The sequence below is a fragment of the Pteropus vampyrus genome, unplaced genomic scaffold (genome assembly GCF_000151845.1).
Source record: "Pteropus vampyrus isolate Shadow unplaced genomic scaffold, Pvam_2.0 Scaffold583, whole genome shotgun sequence".
Classification (NCBI taxonomy): domain Eukaryota; kingdom Metazoa; phylum Chordata; class Mammalia; order Chiroptera; family Pteropodidae; genus Pteropus; species Pteropus vampyrus.
This window is the reverse complement of record NW_011889364.1, coordinates 513852-538730: the sequence shown is the minus strand read 5'-3', so window position 1 is coordinate 538730 and position 24879 is coordinate 513852. Positions and strand designations below refer to the sequence as shown.

Here is a 24879-nt window from a genome sequence, read left to right as displayed (position 1 = left end):
ATCCTGTCTGATCTCAGAATCTAAGCAGGGTCGGGCCTGGTTAGTACTTGGATGGGAAATCACCTAGGAAGACCAGGTACTATAGGCGTTAAATAAACAAAGAAACAAACAAACAAATAATAAAGTCCTTATCATTAAAAAATATATATTTCCTGTTCAAATAAACCACATTAGGATCCATATGTGTGGGTTCCTTAAACTGACATTGGAAACGCCTAGCATGGATGCTTTCTTTCTCATGTTTTATTATTAGATCCACAGTTCTGCTTTTTATTCTCAGCATTACCAGTGACTATGCAGCCAGCCTACTTGGTGGTGGTTCAGGTTTCCCATTGCTAAGAGGATAAAGAATGTGATTGTGCCCCCAAAAGGAAGCTCCATGACTAGCTCACTAAAGGGTTCCTACTCTGTAAGATAAGTATCAATCTACTGGTCATTCAATGAAGATACTTATCTGATATCACACAACTAGTGACTGGCAGGGCCAAGAATCAGAACTGGACTCTTTATTGGTAAAGCCCGTACTCTACCAAATTGCTCTCTTAGTATAACCAGAGTGGATACAAAGAAAAACAGGAAATGAAAAAGAAAACACCTTGGGTAGAGAGCCTTGCTCAGTACCTGGCAACACACAGGGGTGGGTCATCAACTATAAACTTTATGGCATTAAGTTGAAACCTGAGGGATGAATCAGCAATAGGCACTGTGGGCTACATGATGAAAGGAGGGAGCATCTGAGGTAGATTTTTCTTCTAGATAAGTAACTGGGATCACATGACTGATTCTTCACAGCCAGGCTAGGGAACTCGAACTTTATCCTGAGAGCAATAGAGACTTACGAAACAAACTTAGGGGAGGGATGTTTGGCCATCCAGGATCTGCTTACCTTGGCTACTGCCAACCTAGTGCCTGCCTTTCCAGTATGCTCGCCTTACCCTCTAGTTCATATTTCAGAAGTTACCCCCTTGGGACAAGGTGTCTTTTGAAGGTCTGACAGGTGGATCAGTCTCCTAAGGTGATCTTTCATCCTCACACACACACTCCTTTTGTTCTGCCCCAGAATCTAAGAGTACAACCTCAGGCGGACCCAGATGCCTAGGAACTGCCTGTTGTAAAATTCTCCATGAATGCGTGGCACTGTGCTCTCCATTGAGTAGAGACAGCTGGAGTGTGGCGAATTTCAGAAGTAGCAACTTTGACTCTGAGGGTGAGAGGAAGCAGCCCATAGGAACCTACAGCCAAATGGGCTCAGAGACCATACATAATCTACCTGAGAGTATCTGTCCTAATATTTTCATATAGACTTAACAAGCATATTGAATGCTTATTTTCTGCCCAGCACAGTGCTAGCCTTAAAGGAAGTCACACTGAACAGGCTCCGTGTAGTCTCTGATCTCACCGAATTTACAGAAAAGAGGAAGATAAAGTGCAATAAACAATTCTAAGAACCACTGTAATTTAGGAAGAACTCTGTCTCCAGCTTCTGCTTTGGATAGAAATCTAGAAGGCATTGCTGCTACCATAGCAATAAGACTGAGTAATTGACAAAAACAACTTTCTTGAACCTATCAGAGAGCTCAAGTCACAGGCAACCAACTAGCCTGAAATCTAAGAGAGGTGGACAGAAGCATTGGTTCACCTATAGCACTGGATAAGACAGCAGCACTACCAAGACAAGAGGGTAAAGATTTCTGCTAAAATTTCCAACCAGTTGCTGAAGCCCAAGTGTGGGCCGGTATGCGGGTAGAGAATTAGAGCCTCAGACACAAGCTAAGTTATTACCTGCTTGCAGGCTCTTCTTAGACCACCACTAGGTCCTCCTGAAGAAGACTAGGGGTAGGGCCAGTGGGAGAAAGCTTCCTTCCTCATCAGATCCACAAGTTCATCAAGTACATGTTCTATCTTCCAAGTTACCACAGATAATTTTGCCTATGGTTGCCCTACCACAGAGCCCTTTCCTAACCTCTCATTAGTTTCTTCACCATATTTCCAGCCACTAAGTTTCTTCACCTCTTTTCAACTGCTTTCTTGCTGCCGAGTTCCAAAGCCAAAGCCACATTTTAAGCTTTTGTTACAGCAGCATCCTCTTTCTGATCCTAACTTCTGTGTCGGTTATATATTCCTGCATAACCACCTCATGTGCTCATAATTCTGAGTCAGCAATTTGAGCTGAACTCAGCTGGGTGATTCTGATGGTCTCACCTAGGGTCACTCATGGGATTTCAGTCACCTGGTCACTTGCCTGGAACCAGATGGTCTAAGGTGGCCTCACTCACGTCTGGCGTTTCGTGCTGACCATCAATTAGGCCCTCTCTCCATGTAGCCTCTCATCCTAAAGAAGGCTGACCCAGGCTTCTTCACACTTTGCTCTCAAGATTCTAACCACAGCTAAAAGAGGACAAACCTCAACGTATGTTTTTCAAGCCTCTGCTTCCATCATGTTGGGTAATGTTCCATCGGCCAAAAATAACAAGTTATGAGATCAAGCTCATTGTCAAGGGGTAGAGAAATAAACTCCACCTCCTGATAAGAGGAGCAGAAAAGTCACACTGAAAGGAGATGTACATAGAGGGATGGGATAAATTGTGGAAACCATCTACTAGATCATTATTCGCCAAAAAAATGCAAAGTAGGATACAAGAAACCACTTACCCACTAATATAGCTAAAATTAAATTGACTGACAGGAGCACATGTCGTCAAGAATATATAACAAATGAAACTTTCATTCACTGATGATGGAAGGTAAACTGTTTCAACCACTTTGGAAAACTGTTTGGCAATATGTACTGAAGCTAAAGATAAGCCTACCCATTACCCAGCAGTTCCTCTCCTAGGTTTATACCCAAGAGAAATGAGAACATATGTCCACAATAAGATTTGCACAAGATACACAGCAGCTTCATTCATAACAGCAAAACCTGGAAAGAACCCACATGTCCATAAACAACAGAATTTTTCAATTCTGGTATATTAAGATGATGAAATATTACACAACAATTTAAAAAAAAAACTACTGATAATACGACAGAGATAAACTTCATGGACATTATATTAAGTGAAAAAACACATAATAAATAAGAGAGCAGCCATGTGGTTTCGTTTCCATGAGCAGGAAAAACAAATCTGTGGTGACAGAAGTCAGAATACTCATTATCTCAAGGGATGGGGCTGACTAGGTAGGGCCCAAGGGAACCTTTTGTGAGACAAAATATTTTATATCTTGATGTGGGTGTATAAACATACAGAAAATCCATCAAGGTTTGCACTAAAATTTATGAACTTTTACATAAGTTATACTTCAGTGAAAAGAATTTTAAAACACAATAGCAGAACCCTGTGAGAACAGGTAAAAACCAGAAGTACATCTTTCTTGTGTAACAAGACCTTGAGAAATAAACAGTCCAGGGCTGGTGCAGATACAAAGATACCAAGTGGGGAACCAGAATGGTTGTGACTTCTGGCCGCATTCCCTTTAGCCTATAGTTTTTACCCCCATGGTCACAAGATAGCTCTTCTAGCACTGGACATTGTGTCTGCTTGTACAAAGGCCAAGTAGGGAAATCTGGCTAAATAAACCATCCTTTCCAACATCTTTCCCAGGAGTCACACTCAGCGATTTCTCCTATTGACCAGAACTAGGGGACATGGCCTCCCCTAACTACAAGAAGGCTTGGGAGATAGAAGTTTTTAATAGTGCACATTACCAACCTGAGAAACCCAAGGTTCTCTTATAAGGAAAAAGGGGCACTTTTGGTAGGCAACTAGCAGGATGCACCATACGAGACCTAAAAGCAAATCCCAAAAAACACCAATTATTCAATAACACAAAGACCACATACTCGGCTCGCAATGTAATTAAACTAGAAACTAGCGTTAAAAGGTAACTAAAAATGCCCAGATACATGCAAGAACTTCCCAGAATGACAGAAATGTTCCATATCTTGAATGAAGTGTTGGTTACATATATGTATACATCTGTCAGACTCAACCAATTCATAAGATTTGTGTATTCCACTATAATTATACCTCTATAAAAACATGACCATGTGCAGTTATTTAAAAAATAATTCTAGATAAGTCGCGTGTCAAAGATTTAGTAATGACGGAAACTAAGACAATATTTAGAATGAAAATAAAATGAAATTATACTTCAAAACATGTGATGTACTTAAACAAGACGATTACAGGGCCGAATGTTCATATTTTTACAAACTTAAAGTTAATCGGCAAGGGGCCCACCATAAGAATTAGACACTGATAAAGGCAGGCCGCCATTCCTAACGTTTTCTCTCCTGGTGTGACTCCTTTTATGCACGGTAAGGGAAGAGCTGTGCCTAAAGGCTTTCTCACACTGATTACATTCATAGGGTTTCCCTGCAGTGTGGGTTCTGACGTGTACGATAAGGTGTGAAGACTGACCAAAGGCTCGCCCACATTCCTGACATGCATAAGGCTTCTTGCCACTGTGGGTCCTCGCATGTTTCCTGAGGGACGAGGGCTCACTAAAGGCTCGCCCACATTCCTGGCATGCAAAGGGCTTCTCCCCAGTGTGGGTTCGCATGTGACTCTTGAGGGTTGAGAGACGACTCAACACCTGACCACAAGTACTGCACTCATAAAGTTTCTCCCCTGTGTGGATCCTCTTATGCACGTTTAGGTGGGTGCTCGTCCGAAAGGGTTTCCCACACTGGTTACATTCGTACGGTTTCTCTCTGGTGTGAGTTCGCAAATGTGTCTTCAGTGATGAGTGTTCCCTGAAGGCTTTCCCACACTGACTGCATTCAAACGGCTTCTCTCCAGTGTGAGTTCTCACATGACTCCTCAGAGAGGACGGCTGATTAAAAGCTTTCCCACAGTCCTTACATTCGTAGGGCTTCTCGCCTGTGTGGTTTCTCTGGTGCAAAATCAGGTTAAAGTTCCTCGTGAAGGTTTTCCCACACTGACTACATTCAAAGGGTTTCTCTCCTGTGTGAGTTCTCATATGGCGTCGCAGATTTGAGGAGTACTTGAAGGTGTGCCTACATTCTTGACATTCAAAGCACTTCTCTGAGGTATGGGTCTTCTCGTGCCTGATAAGGTCAGAACTGTATCTGAAGGATTTTTCACATTTGTTACATGCATAGGTTTTATCCCCACTACGAATCTTCTCATGCACTATCAGGTGAGTGGTCTGAAACAAGGATTTCCCACTCTCTTGGCATTCACAGGGGTTGCCTCCAACATGAATTCTCTCGTACTGAAACAGTTGTTTGATGCTGTTAAAGGGTTTCCCCAATTCATTATATTTGTAGAGTTTTTCTCCCATCGGAGGTTGTTCCTGTCAATTGAGGAAAATGTGAAGACCAAAGATTGTATTACATTCATAGACATTCTCCCCCAACTGAATTGTGTGTAGGATCAAGACATTTCTATAACCAAAGCTTTTATCATTTTTGTATGTCTGTACCATTTCCATCCCTAAGTTCTGTCCAGTAGATGCGCTGCCATAAAGAGGTATCATTTTCATACTTTCAAGGGGCTTCTTAGATGAAGACATTTTCTGAATTGAGGCTACACTACGTTTTAAATGCAGTATCTGTTTCACATTTACAAACATGGTTAGTTGTGAGAACTCTGTGAAGATGCGTCTTAATCTGCATTTCAAGTTTTCGCCCACTTCATGACATTCACAGACTGTCTCTCAAGAAACCACTTTCTCCTGGGTGAGATCCCCTTGCCTTAAATCTCCTTCTGGTCTCTTGTGTTTTTTTCCTACTCAACAGCAACCCAGACTTTTCCTACTACAGAGGATCAAGAATAATCCTTGTGTACCTTACCCTTTTCATGACAGTGGATGGCATCTCTGCAAAAATACCTTGGTTAAGAACCACTTGCTGGGGTTGAAGCTGAGGTTCTGAAATGAATTAAGGGGGAAAAAATTAAGTGTACAGAGAAGGAAAATGTAGGATCGAGGTGACCAAAAAAAGCAAGCTAGGCACGTGCGGGTTTTTTTAAGTACTTACCTTAAATATGAGAAAAAATTGTGAACAGGAGGGATGTATCAAAGAGTAAAGGGAAATTTTAAGGCATTTGGCTATCTGAGGGTTATGTAATCACAAGAACAAAGGATGGAAATAGTACAATTAATAAGAAAGGATTCTATGGAGAGAAGGACTAATACTGAGAGAAAGTATTAACAAGAACCTACAGTGAAGAGGAAGTGGATGAAATATATACATGGAAATGCTAAATGTGAAGAGGAGGTCGGATAAATTGTTCTATGAAACCAAAGTAAAGTATCAGAGATAAACAGGAAAGGGAAAAAGGAAAGAAGATAGAACTCACTAAGGGAGCCCACGAAACAGCCTTCTCCGTCAAAGGCGTAAAAAGTGTTTCCCTTACTGACGCTTTCCAAATCTAACATTCGTCTTACTGATCAGAGTTGGTGCTCCCCTGCTCTACTGGGTACTCACCTGGATGGTCTCCTGGGAAGGTCCCTCTCTCGGTGGTCCACAGCTCTTCTCTTTGCTCCAAACAGGAAAAGGTACTAGGTTTGCATAGTTGATCTCCTGTTTGTGGGGAAGGACGCATGGCGTAGGCAGATTGTGCCACCATGAAACCGGAGCAGACATTCTGAAGTCTTTAGGGGCAATGGGATGAGAGTAGCAAAATGAGTGTGCCTAAATTTTGAAGGGCATGGCAGGGCTCTTTCATTAAGGAACCAAAGTGCAAGCTACCTCACAGGGTCCCAGAGGACACTGGGACATTCCAGTCCCCAAAACCGAGGGCCTAGCTCAGGGACACAGTTGAGAAGCCCAGAAGCATTGGGCAGATCTTCATTTCCATGGGGAAGCCACCAGACTCAACACCATGAGTAGAATCTGTCTGTCTTTCTCAGCTCAGTTTCCAAACGAGCACAGTTCCGGGAACCCATACTTGCTGCACACGTGTGCGGATCAAGCAAAGGTAGAGAGTACTGAGGGAGATGAGAAGGGGAAGGTGTATGACATGGGTAAGGCCGACCTTACCCACAGAGGCCAGGTTCCTGTAGTTCTCCAGCATCACATCTCTGTACAGGCTTTTCTGGGCAGAGTCTAGAAACATCCATTCTTCTGGGGTAAAGAGCACAGCCACATCTGCGAAGGTGACTGGTTCCTAAAATGCACACCGATCCCAGCTCAGCCAGGGGCCACCCCTGCCAATACGCAAGAGGACACAGGGCTGGCAGGCCTGGAGACCAGAGACCTTGTGCAGACAGGGCTCCGAGGTATCTCAGAATCTTCCCCTTGGCCCAGGCTTCAGAACTAGAACTCTCCTCTCTACTCCTCCCTCCCTGAGGGATAGCATCCAGACGCGTGGCGTCAAAGGACCTCAACTTCATGGGAGGACTTAGCTACTGATAACTAGCTAGGAAGCCCTCGAAGTTTTACTCCACTCCAGCCCCAGGGTCCAGCAGACCTGAGCAGGCAAGAGAGAAATATTAAGTGCAGAGAATTAAGTATGTCCCATGTGACTCTGCTGTACACTATGAGATGAGGACAGTTCATATCCTTGCTTTGTTTTCCCTCCTGCCACTACACTCAGCAGAACATGATACTCAACAGCCGGCGAAGGTCTGACTGAGAGGGTGGAGCTGTTCGTTGCCTGAACTGTCCCCTACCCAGTGCAAGAGGCCTAGTACTTGGATGGCTGGATGCCTGGAGACCAGCCCTGTGGGGTCGAGAAGCTCCACACCATGGAAAGAAAACAAGGGGCAAAGCAAAAAAGAAGAGCAAGAAGGATTTCTTACTTACCTGTGCACAGGTGGTCAGCACCCCAGGATCTTCCTCTACGCTCTTCTCTTGGAGCCACACAGGGTCCTGAGCAGGCAGAGCTAGACGAGAGGGGAGCCATAAGGCCCGGTGAGCACCTTCACAGGACCAAGGGCTGCCCACTCTGATTGAGTGCCCACATGTGTGCACACACGCACGTGCATACTCTCAGGGACACCCCCAGCCTCCTTCTCGGTCTCTTATAGAAGCTCCTCTTCCTTTTAGGCCTCTGGCTGGCATCCCCATGTCATACACCTTCCCCTTCTCATCTCCCTCAGTACTCTCTACCTTTGCTGGCAACCCACTCCTCCGGGTTTCAATCCCCACCACCACCAAATCCCCAGGCTCACTTCTGACATCCAGACTCAGATACCCAACCATCAGTTCTAAATCTCCATTTACCTACCTGAGGGAACACGAAGAGAATATCCAGAATGAGCTAAGGTCAGGCCTGCCGCTCCAGCAAGAAGAGGACACAGCCTCAAGCCACAGAGAATTATTCTCAGGCCTTGGACCTGTCCTGCTGGGTTGTGAATATGCTTGGGACCCATGATCTCTTTTCTCTCCCTTTGGGAATGGAAATGTCTGTCCTATGCCTATACCACCACTGTATTCTGGAAGCAGAATTCTTGTTTTCTGGTTTCATAGGTTCAAAGATGGAGAAGAATTTTGTCCCCAGGATGGACAACACTCCCAGTGTCACCCATACCTGATTTGGATGATTTACATGATGAAATTTGAGATTTTATGAGCTGAGATTTTGGACTTTGAGTTGATGCTGGAATGGGTGAAGAGTTTTGAGATGTTGGGATCATATGAATCTATTTCACAAGTGGGGAGGAAAAATTGGGCGGGGGGGGGCACAGGACAGACTGTTATGGGTTGAACTGTGTTCCCCAAAATAAGAGGAAGTCCTAACCCCCTATACCTCAGAATGTGACCTCATTTGGAAATAAGGTTTTTGCAGTTGTACCTAGTTAAGATGAAGTTACGGTGGAATAGAACAGGCCCTTAATCCAATATGGCTGGTGTCATAAAAAGAGATGAGACACAGAAACAGGGACACATGAGGAGAAAAGGCCATGTGACAATTCAGGGAGAGACTAGAGCGATGCATCTACAAGCCAACGAACACCAAGGATGCCAGCACCCACCAGGAGCCAGGAGAGAAGTGAGGAAGGACCCTCCCCTACAGATTTCACAGGAAGCATGGCTCTGCCGCCACCTTGATTTCAGAATTCTGGCCTCAAAACTGAGACGGAAATTTTTGTTTCATCCCTCCCCTCACCAAAAAAATGAGCTCAGCACCTTCTTCACAAAGCCTATTCTTCCAGAGTCTCTGATCTCAGGAAGTGACATCCCTACCTCAGGTGAAAAATCTCACCCTGGCACACTATAGACTCCAACAATTAATCCAAAAAACAAGTCAATGGTGACATCTCTATACGAGCACCCATCTCTCCCTCTCCCCCACCACACCTATCCCACTCCCGAAATTCCCTCCTAACCTTAACCCTGCTATCACTAATATCACATCACACTTTTCTCTTTTTTGGATCCACTTAAATGTCACTCCCTCATGACTTAGATGTCACTGCCCCATCTCCCATACCATGCCTGCCACATAAATGCTCTGGATTGTCTGGTAAATGAATGTATGCACAACTCACCAAATTGTCTCAGCCTGACTTCTTGCATGTCTTACGATGTTCCATGCTTCCCCAGCATGCAGACGAGAGTTAACACAGCAGGCCTGACTGTGCTACTCAGCAAGGTCTGCTGGCAAGGCTGGACCTTGGCTGGGGTCTGAGAACTTGGATTTCAAGAGGGCTCCCCCCACCCTAACTGCTAAGAGGGGCTCACTCTACTTAACCTATTTGTACAAACCATGTGGTTTGTCCTGAACGCCTGCTTTCCTTCTGGATGTCTGGAATGCAGGTACGTGCTGGGCAGAGGGTGCCTACGTGCCCAGCTCCGAGTGTAAACCCTGGGTGCTGAGTCTCTAATAGCCTCCCTGGCAGACAACACTTCACACACGTTATCTCCCAGCTCACTGTGGGGAATTAAGTGCGTCCCACGTGACCCCGCTGGGAGAGGAGTCTGGGTGCTTGCACCTGGTGCCCTCCAGATTTCGTCCCACACGCCTTTCCCTTGGCTGATTTTGCTATTTCTCCTTTCCCTGTAATAAACCATGGCCACCCATACAACTGTTTGCTGAGTCCTATGAAGCCTCCCCGCAAGTCATCAAACCTGGGAGGTCTTAGGGACTCCTGCCACACCGACTCCACACTCACCCCAAGTCTAGGCCGCCACCATTCCACTCCTAACTGCCTTCATCCACCACGCGTATCCTCCCTGAAGTCCATCTTCCTCCCAGGTGCTGGTGGGTTCTGTTAGAACCACACTACAGGTGTACAGCACCCCTCACCTACATGTGTCCCTGGCTCCCGGGAGCCTTACGGGATGGGCCAGCGTTCTTTTCTCCATGCTTCTAGGCCCTGAACTATCTAGAGCCCACTCGATCTCCAGTCAGCTTACACCACCGTCCACATCGCTCTGCTTCCCTTCCCACAGCCTTCTATGGCCCTGGGCTCACTGGGCTCTCCCCGACTGGAGATTTCACTGATGCTATTCCTAGGCCTGAATGTTCACTCCAAACCTTCTCCAAAAGGCCTAACATCTGGCCAAGCTAAAGGGCAGATCTAATTAAGATCTAATCCAGTGACTGCCCCCCAGGGGATATGTTGCAATGCCTAGTGTCTTGGTTGGCTCAGGGTGCCATAACAAAATACCATAGACTAGGGGGCATAAACTAAAGAAACCTATTTTTCACAGTTCTGGAGGCTGGAAGCTGTAAACCAAATTGTGTCCCTCCAAAAATTCCTATGTTTAAGTCCTAACCCCCAGTATCTCAGACTTAACTGTAATTGGACACGGGGTCTTTAAAGAGGTAATTAAATTAAAATGAGGTCAGCAGGGTGGACCCTCATCCAGTATGACTGGTGTCCTTAGAAGAAAAGGAGATTTGGACATAGACACACACAGAAGAAAAACAAAGGAAGATGAAAGCCATCTACAAGCCATGCACAGGTGCCTGGAAGAGATCACGGCCCTCAGGAGACACGGAACCCACCAACATCCTGATCCCAGACTCCAGGCCTCCAGAATTGTGAGAAAACACCTTTCTGCTGTTCAAGCCACCCAGTCTGTGGTGCTTTGTTATGGCAGTCCCAGCAAACTAACACAAGGGAGGTGCTACTCGTATCCAGTGGATGAAAGCTTGCGATGCTGCTAACACCCTACAACACACAGGACAGTCCCAGCGTCAGCGGTGCTACAGTTGAGAAACCTTAATCTAAGCTTAAACTTCCCAGAACTCCTCTCTACCCACAAGATAAAGTCCTCATGTTACATGCTCCCACTGCATGCTGGTCTTCATTTGAAAATCTGACTGCCCCGCCAGACTGCGAGCTCCACAGGGGAGGGGGGCAACGCCCACCGTACCACAGGGGGACAGTCACGAAGCACTTCAAGGCAGAGCCTGGCCCAGAGGACTCACCAAAACACATACAGAAGAGCAATACATAAGAATCCCTTTCTGTCAATGATATAATACAGATTCCAAATGCAAGACTGAACGTTATTATTAAGAAAAGAAGTTATTATTCCTACTAGAAGGCAAGCTGAAAGGAAAAAACGGCCTTGCAATTAAACCTGTTACTTTTCCTCCAGAATTAATTTTTCCTCCTACTTCTCAGGAAATGTGGCTTTTAACTTCATTTTTTTAAAAAAAAGCTCAGTTAAAACACATGCCATTTATAGTCAATTCAATTGTAATCGTCAACATTGCCATAACTGAGTAGATCTTAAGCTTCCCCAGGGAAACCTGGCCTTTGAGGACTGTGAAAGTGCCCTTCCCCTTGAATACGTAAATAATAAGAGAGGATTTTATGTATTCTCTCCTGATAGTGCAGGGCAATGACTGTAGTCAGAGGAAATGAAGGTGGGAGATGCAAGTTTCCACAGGATAGGAGACCTCCTGGCTGCCATTCCACCCGACACTCACTCACCAGAACCCCCGGTCACCCATAGGTCAGGGAGGCCCAACTCAGGTTCCGGCGTGGTCACCCTCTGAATCCGCACAGCCACCTTCAGGCCCTGGATAGAGTGACAAGGACAGATCAGAGGCACACAACGGTCAATGCAATCCACTCCACCTGCTCACTCTGGCTGAATTTGCCTGACTAGCCCTGCTTTGGGGAACATACTGATAAACGGAGGGACGATGCCATCTACCTGCCCAAATTTACCCAATTCCTCAAGACAAGGCTAATCACTGCGACAGAACTGCAACTGCAAGACGGGATGGAGACAGGGGTCCCGGGCGGGGTAGGCCTCCTCTGAGCAGCCTCCAGCAGGGGAAACGCTGGAGCAAAGCAGGCAGTGGGTGCCGGCTGCCTGAGGGGCAGAGGGGGATGCAGAGGCAGACCCGTGCGATGAGGGGAGTTCGGAAGTTATTTCCAAAGGAAGCCCCATTGTGGGAGACAGGATGTGAATGCTCCTCCATGGGTGGCTGCCCCCTTGGAGAAGGCGTCTGACCTGCCCTGCACTCCTAAGGCAGGCCTCTGGCCTCTGTGTCCAGGGTGGGCCCAGTGGAAGCAAGAGCCTGTCAGGAGCAGTAACCGGTGTTTCAGAACTAATGGTGGCTCTAGACAGTGGTGGCAGCGGGGACAGGAGGAGCGCTCAGACGTAGGTTATCATTTGGCAGGACTTAGTGGTGGATGAGAAGTAAATGAGGCAGGTCCCTCGGGGCAGGTGATGGGCCCCTTCTCCTCAGGGTAGGGCTCAAAGCACACCTTGAAGTGACCCTCTCTGATACTCTGTCCCCAGCCTGGATACTCCTCATCCAGCCCTCGGGTCATAGGAAACACTCATCCCTGCAGGTTTCCTGGCCATGCATGGGGTGGGAGTGAGGGTGGAAGGATCAGAGGAAAAAAGGCTGGGCCAAGAGGGGCAGGGCCAGGGCCTGGGTACTGGCCTCTGTCAACTGCCACCTTCGCTATTTACCCTCAATGCAGAAACGCTAGGGCCAGAAACACTAAAGCCAGGAGCTAAGCCTAGGCCTCCAGCTGTTCCCAGTTCCCAGCAGGGGGCCCTAGATTCCTCCCTCTCCTTCTGTCTCCTCATTCATGGAAATCTCACACCCCAACCTCACTGGCTAGGACTGGGGCCCTGCAGCAAACCACCGCCCAGGCTTACTGTGTATCCAGAAGGCCAAGGCAACTCCAGAAGAGCTGGCCGGTCCTCTGAAGATGAAGATATCCCCCTCTCTCCCATCATGGGCCTGATCTGCGTCTGCAGGTCCAGCCCCAGCCCCTAGGTAAAGATGTGGGGGATGCTGAGCAGGACAGAGGTGGCACTGAGGCTGTTCTCGGCCTCAGAGACCCTCAGTTTGGGGGTAGTGCTGTCAGTAGTTGGGGCACACAGGTCTGGCAGTTTCAGACCTGGTGACTCCCTTATTCCACTGAGAGCGCTATCCACCACCGAGGGTCTCATAGGAGGGACAAACCTGACCCCCTTCCGGTTCCAGGGGGACCTGTCTGGAGAATAGGCCATGAGCGCCCAGAGGCATTGCAGGACGTTTGACCACAGAAAGGTTGGGAACCCCTGGCTCTGAATATGAACATTAGTCTGTGTTTTCTTAGATTCTGCACTTGTCTATTTGGAATCCGTTAATCACAAAACCAAACTATTGGCCACCATTGTTTACTGCCACCCAGAACCCACTCTGAACCATCTCCTTGGCTACCTCTCACATAAACCAATACTCTCCTGTCCTAAATCACCCAGGCCAGGTACCAGACAACCAGGCAGAGCCCCTGTGCCCAAGGGCCCCCACAGTTATTCAAACTCGCCCATCCTCTTTATCTTGCCCTCTGCAAACCCCGACAAAAGCTCTAACCTAGTCTCTTTCTCACTCCTTTCTGCCTGACCGACCCTGACGCTTCCCCCGTGTGACCCCAAGTACCACAGCAAGCCTTCTCCTCTCAAGAAATATAAGTTAAAAAAATGTTCTGTCTGCGGCACTGGCCTCTCCATGTCATCAGTCTCCTCCATAAATTAAAACCTCATGAGTATTATTTTGAAACAAAACGTCTTCGTTGAATTAATTTTGACACAGATCATTCCTCTTGAAAAAAGGGTTTTAGGAGTTTAGCCTATTTGTTCAACACATACTTTCTGAGCACCGCTAGTACCGACACTGTGGGTCTAGCAGAGAATGACAAAGGTGAAACCCCAGCCTCCAGGAGCTGGGTGCTGAGGGAGAGGCAACGTAGGGAGGCTGAGCCTGGAGACGCCCCTCCCTCAGTCTCCTCTGGGCCTCTTCTAAGAGCAATTCTCAGCTCTCTCTGTGCCTGCCCCTTCCCTGGCCTGGCTGACCATGAAGAGGATGCGACAGGGCCTTGGTCTGTCCCTGACCGCCAGCACTTACTCCCACATGACAAGGAGGCCTCAGAACTGCCATAAGGAACCTCGGTGTTTGGGACAAAACTCAGTTGACACCTGGAATAGCCCTAAAGGGCTAACTAAAGGGTCAATACCATCAACCAAGTGGCGGATCATGTGACCTCAGGCAGTAGATCCTGGTGGCTAAGACGGTGATTTAGGGAGTTAAGCCTGGATTCGACTCCCAACTCCAAATCCAGCTCTACCACTTTGTGAGCTGTGTGCCTTCAGAGGTGAAATGCTCGATTTCTCTACACGTGTCTGAAGTGGACCTCCTCTGCCCACTCAGAACATTCTATGACTGCCTGTGTCCTGGGGCTCGAATGCAGCTGGAGAGACCACTCCTCTCCCACACCTGGTGCTCACTGCTGAGCCGGAGCGGGGTGCTGTGGAAGATGCTGGAGCCCCATACTGAAAGAGCCGCAGAAACTGGAAAGACCCTGTCCCTCAAGGCTCATCCTCCCTGCTCCCTCCCATGGTCCATCTGCTGATCAAAACAGGGGACAGTGGGGGCCTGGAGATGCCTTCACACCTAGCTGTTCATTCCCTCATTCGACCAGCACCAACCGAGGGCTCTATAATGACACACGGAATGCTCTGTAACAGGGCTACCGCACCCGCCACGTCAGATGAGGCCCCTGCAATCCTGCAGCTCCGATAACACATGTGCAGGTCTCGGGGTCTCGAAAACCACACATCCTTTCCCAAGCAGCTACTAGGGGGACATCCTCTACCTAAACCAGAGAGTCAATTGAGGACAATGGGCACCGGGAGGAGGAAGGTCTCAGCTGCCCTAGGGTCTGTTGCCAGCCATGAAAGGGCAAGGGTTTTGGCTGTGCAGGGCTGATGTTCCCCTGCTCAGGACAAAGGAACATAACAGAGGTCTCCACAATGTGGGCTGCACCCCCCAACTAGGCCAGCATTTCTGATGTTCTGAGGTCGACACCATCATGACAGGGGTAGAGGGGCACAAAGTGAGGGAGCCCAGAGATCCCAGTGGCTCTGGGACAACCGGGCCCAGCCCAGGGGTGAAGCCGGGCTCTGTGTGTTCCTCTGTCCAAACCCTAACCCTCAAAATCCCCAAAATGGGAACTCAAACCTTGGAAGCTCCTGTAGCTGGGGAGGCGGGAACTGAGGGCCAAAGCAGGAGCAGATGGGCTCTTTGTGTCTAGCCTCATGCACTGTAATGTGCGAGCTGGTTCTGAAGGCTGTCCCCACTTGAAAAGGACTTCTTTCCAGTCTAGGGTCTCGACTTGTCTCCTAAGCGGAAGCAATCCCTGACAACTTTCCCATTTTCTTAATAATCAAAGTGGCCCTCTCCCCTGTGGCTTCAAGTTCAGGTTATGGTTCCTCCAAAGCCTTTACCGCCACAGTTAAAACATCAAGTGCCTTCTCTCCAAGCAGTTTGCTCCTGAAAAGAGGCAAGTGATGACGAAAAGCTCACTGACATCCGTGCCATGCCCAGGGATGCTCCCGTCAGAGGCACGTTTTCGGCATTTTCAGAGGTATGCCCTGTTCATACAGGTCGAGTTCTTCGAGAACACTGTGGGCCCCACAACCAGGCTTTCTCACATTCTTAACTTTCCTGGGGTTTGCCTAACAGACGGCATGTTTCTCAAGATTGTTGCAGAATAAATCACATTTCGCACAGTCGATGTCTGCCTCACAATGTCGGAAATGCTTACTTGGGGGAACCTTCTAGGAAGAAAGTCTGGAGCAACAGGCAGAGTTTACCCAAATTAATGAGTCACAGACTATGTAAATAGCAACACTCAGTTACAATTACTGTGTCCCCTCGGACACTGGGGTGATGCCCTTGAAGAATACCCTGGCTCAAATGTCTCCCTGGCCCTGGGGTGCATTTGCAATCACATATTCCTCAACTTCTCCAATGAGAGCAAACTGAAGGATCACCCACCCTGAATCTTACCATTTGCAAATCATGGGATGAATTTTCCTCCAAAATATCCTGCAGAGGAGTAGACTCTTCGGGTTTAGGTTGCGATTCCCAGTCTAAAGTGAATTGAAGGAAGAAAAAAAACTTCTTTCAGAAAAAAATAGTGGTGTGAAATCGACGCAAAAAATAAGTTTTTAGGGAACGCAGTAAACGGTGATGTAATGGCTACATGTGAGACAGAGAGAAACAGCAATCAGGGGGATCATTTCATAAATCGTATAAATGTCTAACCAATGTACCGTATACTTGAAACTAAAAATAAAATAAAATTTTTAAAAATAGGCTTTTTGTAAAAAAATCACTGATCCTAAACTAAGGAAGGTACTAAAAGAGAAGACAGCATCAGTGAGCAAAATAAAACTCTAAACAGTACGGCTGGGTATGGAAGTGACAGGAAGGAGAAACGAGAGGCTATTTTTCTGAGAAGATTCTGTGAGGAGTGAGACTGATGTTGCCAGAAAGAGTGTTATCAGAGAAACGAGTAAGAAGCAGTTAGACAAAGAACACACACAGAACTGTTCAACTTAAAGAGGAATTGGATAATCTGTGTGGTTACGGATGTGGAGAAATCAGAACCCTCATCTACCACTTGTGGGAACATAAAATGCTGCACCTGTTTTTAGAAAGCAATTTGGCAATTCCTCAAAAAGTTAAACACAGGGTTACGATATGTACCAGCAACTCCACTCCTAAGTATATACCCAAGAGAACTGAAAACATATCCACATAAAATATTGTATGTGAATGTTCACAACAGCACTATTCACAATCGCCAAAAAGTAGAAACAACCAAAATGTTCATCAATAGAGGAATAAACAAAATGTGGTCCATCCACACAATGGAATATTACTTGACTTTAAAAAATGAAGCACTGACAAACGCTACAACATAGATGAACCTCAAAATCATTATGCCGAGTGAAAGCTCACAGATAGCAAAGGTCACTTGTTGTTTGTGTTCATCTATATGAAATATGCAGAACAGGCAAATCCATGGAGACAGAAAGCGGATTAATGGTTGCCAGGGGCTGGGGGAGATGGGGTGGGGAGTGACTGCTAACGGGCACAGGGTTTACCCCTGAGGTGATGGAAATGTCCTGGAGTTAGAGAATGGTGACAGTTGCACAATTTTGTAAATATACAAAAAGCCAATGGATTACACCCTTTCAAAGGTTAAATTTTATGGTATGTGACTCAGTTTTTTCAAAAAAGAGAAATTGGAACATATCTTTTTCTGAGACTAAAGGTTAAGTATGAGAGCTAGAACGTGAAAACAGTAGAAAAGCTAAGACAACTCACCTGAGAAACTGCACCCCAAAGAGCCTTATTTCCCTTCAGAATAAAGGGTCTGTAAAAACACTCTCAGCCTGACACTTCCCAGCACACGGCCCTCATGGGGTGGGTCCCAAGATCCCAGTGCCCCCTCATACTCACCCACACCCATGGCACAGAGAATGCCTTGTCCTGCGGTACTCAGCTCTCCTCTTGGCCCCACGTGGGAGACAAGCTTGGGTTTGCACGGTGGAGCCCCTGCCCATAAAGAAAGACACATGTGCTGAGGGAGGGAGGGCTTTCCCTGCAGCCACCCAGCTTCCACCCAGACTTATGCTCATGACGTTGAAGTGAGTACAATGGTAGCAAAGTGATCATGCTTCAATTTCTAATAAACTCAGTGAAGCGCTTTTACAGGGGCCCAAACGACAAACACCCTCCTCTCTGCCCCACGGGGCTGAGGTTATCTAAACCCTGAAGTTCAATGCCAAGGTCAATAAGACCCGTGCAGGTCCTGACTATGGAGTCAATGCAAGGGACAGAGCTCTATCCTATGGAAACCTGTGAACCATCAACCCCACCAAGCCTACACCGCATTTCCGTGGTCACGTGGCAGACGCTTAAGCACGTGGCACCTGCATACGTGAAGGGCTGGAGTGGTGCCAGCCTTACCCCTGGGAGCCAGGGTACTGCAGTTGTCCAGTATTCCGTATCTGCACAGGTTCCTCCGTGCACCATCCAGCAATGCCCACTCCTGGACAAGCCCCACTGCCACATCTTCAAAGGTGACTGATTCCTAAAACAGCACACGTATTCTAGCTCAGCAAGGACCACCCCCACCACTCTGCAGGATGACCACTGGCAAAAGGAAACCCAGTGCAAGAACATTCAGACAGGGAGCTCTCCCCACTCCAGGGCTCCGCAAAGCCTGCCCACCTACCACTTGTTTTTGTAAACAAAGTTTTACTGGCACACAGCCACGCCCATTTGTGTACCTATCTCCATGGCTGTTTTTGTGTTGCAAAGGCAGAACTGGGCAGTTGCTGCAGTAGAGATCACATGGACTGCCAAGCCAAAAATATTTAACATTTGTATAAATCGAAAGCATAAGTTTTGGCTCTCCATCACTTCGCGAACCAATGAGGGCAGAGTCTGTATTTCTCAGCTTAGAGTTTTTCCTAAACTCCTTATTTAAGGCACCAAAAGTTTAGGTTTGATCACTTAACTCTCATGCCGTCCTGAGGTCCCAAGACTTACATAAGCATGCAATAATCTTTTGTCTGTTAGAAGAGGACTTCCGTTGCATCTGAAAACTTGTATGGCCTTGTAATTTCAGAATTCTCTAGAGCAGCGCTGTGCCATGGAGTTCCCTAAGATGACGGGAATGTCTTGTCTGCACTCGCCAAAGGGCAGCCACCACACATGTGGCCACTGAGCACTTAAGAAATGTGGCTCGGGTAGCTGAAACTAAATTTTTTATTTTATTGGATTTTAATTAATTCAAATTTGAATTTCCACAGCCACATGTGTTTATGGTAGGTCTCACAAGGGAGAACAAGGACGGCCCTGGAGGAGTTCTGCTGCCAGCTCCAAATGAGCCCCTCTCTGCAGTCAGACTCCAGAATTAGGCAGAGCCCCGAAGTCGCTGTGGGGACCCCTCCTCCCAAGCCAGTTCCCTCCAGAGGTCATGCACTAAAAGAGGTCGCCAGGTCCCCGAAAGCAGAGCAGAAGATGCTCCACACTTCCCCTCCCCTTTCTTCCTCAGCTGATGGTGAGAGGAGAAGGGACAGGGCCCAGGGAACATAATTATCCCCACCACCACCACGACTCCCCCAACCCCTAGCTCACCCTGACACCGGGTCCAGGGTTTAATGTCTCAGTAGGCATCCTCCCTGCAATAAAAGACAGACCAAGGATAAGAAGGCGTGAGGGTGGAAGCAGAGCACCAAACAAGGGTTTGATCCAGGTATCTCATTTCTGTGGGCCACCATCAGGGTGGCTGAGAAAAAAATCCTCACAGGGAATTTATCTCAATAAGCAGCATGCAGTCCCACGCATCTTTCACACCATGGTACCGGACCATTTCTACTACCTCTCTCACCTAATAAAAAGATCATTTCTCCTTACAGTCCCTCAAAATACCTATAACACCCTCTACTTTTCCTCCATTGCCCTTACCAAGTTGTGATTTTTATATTTATTTGTTTAGGTGACTTTGCCGCTCTCTTCCACCATGATGCAAACTAAGTACAGGCCTGTGTCCACTTTTTTCAGGACCCAAAATCCTGCCACCAGCACAGCGCAAAATGCATATTAAGTACTTTATATATTAGAGGTTGGCAAACTTTTTTCTGTAAAAGGCCATATACTAAATATTTTAGAATTTATGGGCCATATAGACTCTATGTCAACTATTTAACTTTGGCTGTAGTGCGCAAAAACAGCCACAGAGAATACATAAAAAAAATGTGTTCCAATAAACATGTTCCCAACAGAAACCGCACAGAGTCAGATTAGGCCAACAGGCCATAGTTTGCCAATACCTGCTCTCTATATCATGTAGGAGAAAGAATGAATCAATCACCGTATTCTCTCAGTTCTACCTCCTACAGGGGTCTCAAACATTGCATCTTTTCCAATTCCACAATCACCCTAAAGACCCAACTACCACCCATACAATAGAATATTACGCAGCCACTAAAAAGAATGAATGGAGGTATACCAGATGCCTTAGACAGATGTCCATGAGATACCATTTGGTGAGAAGACATAGATACAGAAAAGTGTATAAATGACAGAGTTCCCCGTGTGAATGCACATGCGTATCTATGTCTATAAGTGTATATGTCTGATTAGGATTATATATATATACAGGAGGAAAAATGTGGACTAATATATACTAGGCTGTTAACACTGGTTCTGGGAGCTAATCCATGAGTTGAAAAAATAAAGGGAGAAAAAGATTCCAATAATTTAAACAAAACCATGTATATGATGGTATTAATACATTTATACATAATTATGTCTGTGAGTTGTTAAAAAATAATAATGATTTAGAAATAAACAAAAAAAGACCTAACTACCATCATCTGAGTCCTGAATTTATCCAAGTTCCTAGGTATGTGGACTCTGCATTCATTCTTGTCTATTCCAAACTCCATGCTCCATCCAGGAGCTCGTATCTAAATCACGAACAAAATCACGTCACTTCCCTACTTAAAACTCAGATTCAGTGGCTTTACAACAACCTTAGAACGACGTCCAAAGTTTATCATAACTTTCAGGCTGTGCCCTCCTCTCCAACCTGGCTCATCCACTCCACACTTTATTTCCTCCACTTTACCTCTCCCTGTCTTTCCTCTGCTTCTAGAACCCTTTTGTACTACTGCTTGAAGGATTATGCATCTGGAATGTTCTCTCAAATCTCCTCCCCACTCCTACTCCACTGCCGACCCCTTGTCTAGCTGTGCAGCTACATACAACTCATCTTTTAGGTTCAAATGTTTGTCCCTTTTCAGATATTTTTCCTGACCTCCTCCCCAAGTTCTCCTGGTTCCATGTTTTCATATCACCCTTGCCATGTTTAATTTAAAATCTGTCCTCTCAGAAAAAATAAAACCTCCACAGAGACGAGCATTGTGTCCACATTAGCAGCAATGCATTGTGTCCACATTAGCAGCCCTGTACAGGGCTCCGTCCATCCAGGGCACCTCCGATGAAATGTGCCAAACTATCAACCCTCCCCAAGAACAGTTGTACAGCTAGCCTAAGAAGGCACATGCTTACACGCACAACCACACAAACACCACAAAAGTCAACATAAAAGTGACTTAAAATGCCTGTTCATATAACATAATCCACAACAGATTTCAGATGCCTTTAAGAAATGTTAATTCTAAAAGGGCAAGGTGAGACATTATTCCTTTTGAAAACAAACATCTCACTTGTAAAATTGAAATCTGACGTTTAATTTTCCTCCAGAATTTTTTCATTTCTCAGTAGAGTGAACTTTAACCTCATTTAAAAAAAGAAGATCTCATTTATGGCCAATTCTGTGTCAATTTCCAGTAGTAATAAGGCTATGTCATCTTTTTCCTAGAGTCCCATATTTTGAAGCTTTGTGGTGATTTACAGGCTGTGGTAATGGAGCCCACGTGAAACGAACTGAGTAGTTTTACTTTTCCTTGATGAAGACTTGGGACTTAACTGAGCCTTTCTTAAGACACTCTCACCTAGCAGTGTGAAAAAAAAAAAAAAAACGATACTCGCAAAGTAAACATCGCAAATTAAAGGCTTTTTTTAAAATAAAGAAGAGAAGGAAAAGAAAAAGGCAACGAAAGCTAACAGGTCTTAAGCTTAGGATCTGCAAATCGTCAGTCACAAAAAAAAAAAACAAAGCCCTCCTGTCATCTAATTCATTCCTTGATAGAGAGTGCATTTTTTAAATTTACTTGACAAGTCATTCAAACCAATTTGCACATGTAGACTCAGACCTAACTTTCCAATTGCAGAACTCGATAACATGAAATACCGAACTAAATAAAACGTGAGTTGCTTATAAAGTTATCTTGCACGAAGGCGACAGGGTCGGGCCCCACAAGTCCGGAGGGGGCAGAGGGAAAGAGGGGGGATGGGGGATGGGGAGAGGGGGGGATAGGTGAGGGCTGGGGCTGGCCGGCGTCACCATTCCTCAACTGCAAGACCTGGATTGTACTTCGTGATTTTCCTTCCAGTAGATGAATGATAGTCCCGTCTGCCCGGAGGGGGGTTACCTGAGGGCGAGAACCCCGCTGGGGAGGTGAGGTGCGGCTGCGGGGCCAAGGTGTGCCTGCCGCATCCGGCACGGAGCCACTGCGGGGAGGAAGCAACTCGACGGGGCAGGCTATCCTAGGCCGTCGGCCCCTCCCTACCCTCCTTGCCCTCCCCGCCCTCTCCAGGGGCCGAACCGGACCTGCAGACCCGCGAGAGATACTCCCTCTGCCGCACGCCGCGGGGCGCTTGGACTACTGCCCCTACAGCCGCCGCCGCCGCCGCTGCCGCCACCGCCTCCGCTCACTTCCGCTTCCGGTCTCTGGGACGCCAAGGGCGGAAGTGGTCGGGTTCCGCTTCTCCTGGTCGGGGAAATTTTAGGCAGTGACTGAAAGGTTGACTCCCACGTCCAGCCTGGAAGGAGGAATTCTAGTTCCCTTCCCTGAGGGTTAGGCTTTGGGGTTGGGGGGAGGGACCTAGAGAGTAGGACTGGGGGGGCGGAGTCTCTGCCCGATGCACGGGCTGGAGTCGAGGCTTAGGTCCAATGAGCGAGAATTAGGGTGGGTCCTGGGCTTTGTTGGGGGGATGGGGTGGGGCCTCGCTGGCTCGTCGGGACCTCAGAATTTAACTCTCATTCCCCTTCTCTTCCACCTTTCTCCTTTGGTTTAATCAATTTCCCTACAAAACCATGTCTTAGATAAGATTTATTTTTCAGTCGATGATTTCTTTTAGAAGTAGGATTATATTCAGTCATGCCCGGCATAAGGACGCGTCAGTCAAAGAAGGACCTAGTGTACCATGGTGGTCTCACAAGATTATAATGGACCCGTAAAATTCCTATGGCTTGTGATGTAGTAGCAGTCCTAGTGTTGTAGAACAATACATTACTCAAATACTATTGTGTTACAATTGGCTACAGCAGTCGGTACAGTAACATGCTGTACAGGTTTATAGCCTGGAAGCAATCTGCTATACCATATATAGCCTAGATGTGTAGTAGGCTATACCATCTAGATTTGTGCAAGTGCACTCTATGATGGCCCCTAACACGCATTTCTCAGAAGGTATCCACATCGTTAAGCAGAGCATGACTGTATCTCATTTCATCCTCAGCTTGCCTTTCTCACTAAAAATAAGATGTGAAAAGTCAATTCAAGGCAGTAGATAGGAAATCTGACTCTTCTTAAAATTTATTTGTTATGTAATATAGATAATACATACAGGGAAAGTTCAAATGGGGGTCTCACTCCATCCCTAAGTTTTTCTTTCCAGAAACAACCACTATAACCTGTTCCCTGATGTTGTTTATATATCAAGCACATGCATATTATTTCTTCTAATAAATATCCGTACATTATCGATTGATTGCTACATTCTAGGTGCTAAGGTTACAAAGCCCCTTCTTGCAAGAAGGGAGATGGGTGACAGAGATGAGGTTGACCCATTCCACATAGTTGCATGTAACATATTAACAGAATCCTTATTTTTTTAAAAACTGACAGAGATAGGAAGAGATCAAAAAAATTGGCATAATTGGTTGAAAGTAGATCTTGAAGGATGAATATCAAGTCATGAAGAATGGTTAGTTCGGTGGGTAAGAAACATTGCAAGTTGAGGGTATTGTGTGAACAAAAACACAGAGGCATGGAGGGAGCACATATTGTGGAAATAGATAAATAGATCAAAGAAACAAAACCACTCAAAAGCAAATTCCAGCATGTATGAACAACCAGGATGTTACAGGTAGTATTTCAAGTCAATGGGGAAAGGAAGCTGTTAGAACAATTGGCTAAAGGATTAAGTTGTTAGATCCCTATTTCACATCATTCACAAAAATAATTCAAAAATTTAATTCCAAATAGATTGGATCAACACAACAAAAACTTTAAGTTATTAGAAGAAAAACAAGTATTCCTAACAAATTTTGCTTTATATTTTTCAAAGGTATGGTAGTAGTTGCATAGCACAATGGTTAAGAGTCCTGGGTTTTGGTACTTACCACTCAGTAACTGTCACCTATCTAACTTCTTTGTGAGTCAGTTTCCTAAACTGTAGAACGGGAGCAATAATGAGATTGTGCTTAAGATTGGATGATATAATGCTTGTACGCAAAGCGCTTACCATGGTGCCTGACATGTAATAAGTGCTCAGTAAATACTGGCTATTATCATTACTGTTTTTTATGAAGTTACTTTATATCAATATTATATCTCCTCTCTCCCCTTTTTAAATTTGGCCTTGACTTTCATTTAATGTGTTTCTAATATTACCATACCAGCTTCTTGTTCTTCTTATCTGATATGTCTCTTATTTTCAGCTTCTTTGCCATTGTCTTAAGTGATTTTTTTTAAAACAGTACATAACTGGATTTTGTTTTTTAAGGAAGTCCAAAAGTAACTATCTTCTAATAGGATACTCTAATCCACTTACATTTAATGTGATTATTGATGTTTAATGTACTTCAGCCCCTTATTTTACATTTATCTTATGTTTTCTATTTATCATGTTTATTTGTTGTACATTGAGCCAGGACTTTTTATTCTTATTCTCAATTTGCTCCATCTTTTCTTCAGTATGTTAATTTAAAGACAAATGTTAATAA

General features: G+C 45.9%; 2 protein-coding genes across 5 annotated transcripts in view; both read right to left on the bottom strand.

Moving 5' to 3' along the window:
• Nucleotides 1-3788, bottom strand: part of LOC111733593 (adhesion G protein-coupled receptor E2-like) — a 32377-nt gene extending 28589 nt beyond the window's left edge. The window contains exon 1 of the mRNA XM_023525616.1: nucleotides 3711-3788. The gene's annotated coding sequence lies outside the window, so the exon portion shown is untranslated. The remainder of the gene's footprint in view (nucleotides 1-3710) is intronic.
• Nucleotides 2952-22608, bottom strand: ZNF333 (zinc finger protein 333). Of its 4 annotated transcripts, none has more exons than XM_011384506.2 (12): nucleotides 22480-22608; nucleotides 19377-19420; nucleotides 18201-18324; nucleotides 17691-17786; nucleotides 16230-16312; nucleotides 13052-13168; nucleotides 11863-11950; nucleotides 7775-7854; nucleotides 7010-7136; nucleotides 6455-6550; nucleotides 5819-5895; nucleotides 2952-5319 (listed from the first exon to the last, which is right to left on the bottom strand). In XM_011384506.2, the coding sequence occupies exons 2-12, from the start codon at nucleotides 19413-19415 to the stop codon at nucleotides 4222-4224; spliced, it is 2025 nt and encodes a 674-aa protein (XP_011382808.1). In that variant the 5' UTR covers nucleotides 19416-19420; nucleotides 22480-22608; the 3' UTR covers nucleotides 2952-4221. The 4 variants fall into 4 exon arrangements, with proteins under 4 accessions (XP_011382808.1, XP_011382810.1, XP_011382811.2 ...); XM_011384507.2 differs by lacking the exon at nucleotides 22480-22608 and adding an exon at nucleotides 22301-22419 and having other exon boundaries at nucleotides 4222-5319; XM_011384508.2 differs by lacking the exon at nucleotides 13052-13168 and having other exon boundaries at nucleotides 22480-22607.
• Between the last annotated feature and the right edge of the window lie 2271 nt (nucleotides 22609-24879).